The following is a 2,534-nucleotide window of genomic DNA, read 5'->3' as shown; positions in this document are numbered from 1 at the left end:
CATGATGAAGATAGGCTATGTCTAGGTACCAACTTCCCGGCAGAAACGTAGTTCCTACTACTATGTATTGCAAACAGACTAACAGAAAAGAAACTACTTTTTCCCCTCTAAGCTGGTTTATTTTCTATCTCTCCTTGTCTCAAGCTTTATCGGATTTTGGTCAAGGATTATAATTACTTTGGCATTTACCATGAAAAACGAGCGAAAAAAAGCACAAGAAACATAAAAATTGGAACTCACTCCACCCACCCAGCAGTCTAGACTGACATGGACTATACACAGGCATTCAGCTGCTCCCCTAAAAAATGTTCAGATGTGGGAGGAAAGAGAAATGTGGACATATGCAAAATGGTGTCACTCTGGCATCTGATAAACAAATCTAAGTTTTTAACCACTCTCCCTCACCATTACTAAACGTAACGGTGATTGCAGAAGAATAAAGAAGTTGAAGCACAAAAGAAAATGCATGGTTCTTTCTCCAGAGAAGCTGGGTTTCATTGCCTGACTTCTCATTTTAGCTGCATCATCTAGATCTTCCTTCCTGAGCTTCTGTACCTTCCTCTGTATTGCTCTGAGGTTTCATGTTTAGAATAACGCTCATTCAAATTTCCCAAAACCCGAAAGGTACACCTGCAATTTAAAATTGAGGAAAAGATCCTTCCTTATCAGGCTTTATCTCCAGATTTTCAGTTTTCCCTACCCTAATTTCTGTATAAATCTTTGAATCAATTCTATTTTTGCTACACAGCTGTCTTGGACTAAACTAGATGGCCCAGCTAGACCCAGAAGCCCATATGTTATATAACTTCTCATTGGAATGAGAAGATGTAAGCTTAAAAATGTACTCAGATTTTGAAGTCTCAGGATACCTAAGTCTTTCTATAGGAAAATGATTATATTAATTTGAAAAACATCAGCTGGAGGGGGAGAAATAAAACTGAGACTGATGTGAGCAATGAAACAAACCCCGTGGGGCCTGGACTTCAACCCTCATTCTCCAACTCAAAAAACAGCAGTACAGTATCTGGCACAGGGTATGTCCTATGTGTATGTGTGTTAACCCTGGAATCAAGCAGAGAACTTTGCAATAGGGGTCAGATTTAGGGCTCCAGGATATAGCTCAGCAGCACAGCACCTGCCTGGCAAGGGTGAGGTCCTCAGTTGATTTCCCGTACAAAAAAAAAAGGAGGGTTAGATTTAAGGGATCCTGGGCAGGCCAGATTTCAATACTGGAGAAGGCTAGCGATTCCAAGAATTTGGAAGTCATAGCCAGGCGTGGTGGTGCAAGCCTGTAATCCCAGAACTCAGGAGGCTGAGGCAGGAGGATCACTGCGAGTTTGAGACCAGCTTGGACTACAAAGTGAGCTCAAGGTCAGCCTGAACTGCATAGAGAGATCTTGTCTCAAAAAAAAAAAAAAAAAAAGAATTTGGAAGTCAGAGGTTAAAACTGAGACTAACATTTTTAAGGTGACACTGGCCCTACCAAGTAATGGAGGAAGAGATAATCTTACAAATCCACATTTAAAAACACTGGTGGGCATGGGAGGGAGGGAAGGAATATAGTTCAGTAGTGGACTACTTCCTTAATGTGTGAGGCCCTGGTTCCATCTCTAACGGCAGCAACAACAACAACAAAAACAAAATAATTCCCCAGTTGATTCTGATACTCAGACTTGAACGTCACAGAGCAAAGGACGCAGCTTTTGGGATGCAATGCCAGTGTTATCACTTAAAATCACAAGACCTTGAACAAGTCTCTCTGAACACTGGTTCTTTTCCTAGTAGGCAGATAATAAATATTACAGGAACCAATATTCCTATGCACATAAAATGGTTTATATAAAGCACCAGACGCTGTTCCTGGCAGTGAGGTGTTCAATATTCGGGAAGTTTTATTAAAGGGTCTCTAACACCCACCACTGCTAAGGCACTGTTTTCATAAACATCAGGACACACGATGTTACTTTTCTCGGCTGGAAATTAACCACTTACTTTCCATCTCCATCTCTGATTTCTTACAGAAATCAGTCTCATACAATTTCCTCTTTCCAATAACAATTTAAAACAAAGTTAAAACCTCTACACAGCCCCTTCTGACACAGAACCACCACCCCGCATCTATTTAGAGAGATGTTTTAAGGAAACAGTCTTTTTAAAGCAAAATCTGAGTGATTTAAAGCGAGTGTCATTTTTCAGATCAGAGGTCTAAGCAACTTTTCCTTTACTGCCCTCAAGTTTCAAATCGCCTTCCCACGACCTGACCACTGGATCCGCTTCTCCCCAAGGTGGTTTTAGAATATAACCAACTTCGCAGACAGACAGGGCTCCGTGATCGTGCGAGGCAGACACTGTCCTCGCCTCTTTTCTCTCTTTTTAAAAAAACGTTCTAGTCCGGTCTGACTGCGCCCCGGCTGGGGGCGGGCTCGCGAGAAGCCCCGGGCCAGGTCCCCTGCCCCGCCGGGCCGGAGGACAAAGCCGGGCGGCTCCGGGTCGTGGGGAGCCGCCGGGGGCCCCGCACCTCCAGCTCGGCGCGG

At 43.5% G+C, this 2,534-nt stretch overlaps 1 protein-coding gene across 1 annotated transcript; it reads right to left on the bottom strand.

Moving 5' to 3' along the window:
- Positions 1-1,405: 1,405 nt before the first annotated feature.
- On the bottom strand, positions 1,406-2,534 carry LOC106149112 (translation initiation factor IF-2-like; the record flags this gene model as incomplete). Its single annotated transcript, XM_013516950.1, is given in 1 exon segment — positions 1,406-2,534. A coding segment is annotated over 1 exon segment (148 nt), but the record flags the coding sequence as incomplete, so codon positions are not given.

The sequence above is a fragment of the Chinchilla lanigera genome, unplaced genomic scaffold (genome assembly GCF_000276665.1).
Source record: "Chinchilla lanigera isolate Chin_1 unplaced genomic scaffold, ChiLan1.0 scaffold00036, whole genome shotgun sequence".
Lineage (NCBI taxonomy): Eukaryota > Metazoa > Chordata > Mammalia > Rodentia > Chinchillidae > Chinchilla > Chinchilla lanigera.
Note: the sequence above shows the minus strand (reverse complement) of the source record. Positions and strands in the feature narration are given on the sequence as shown.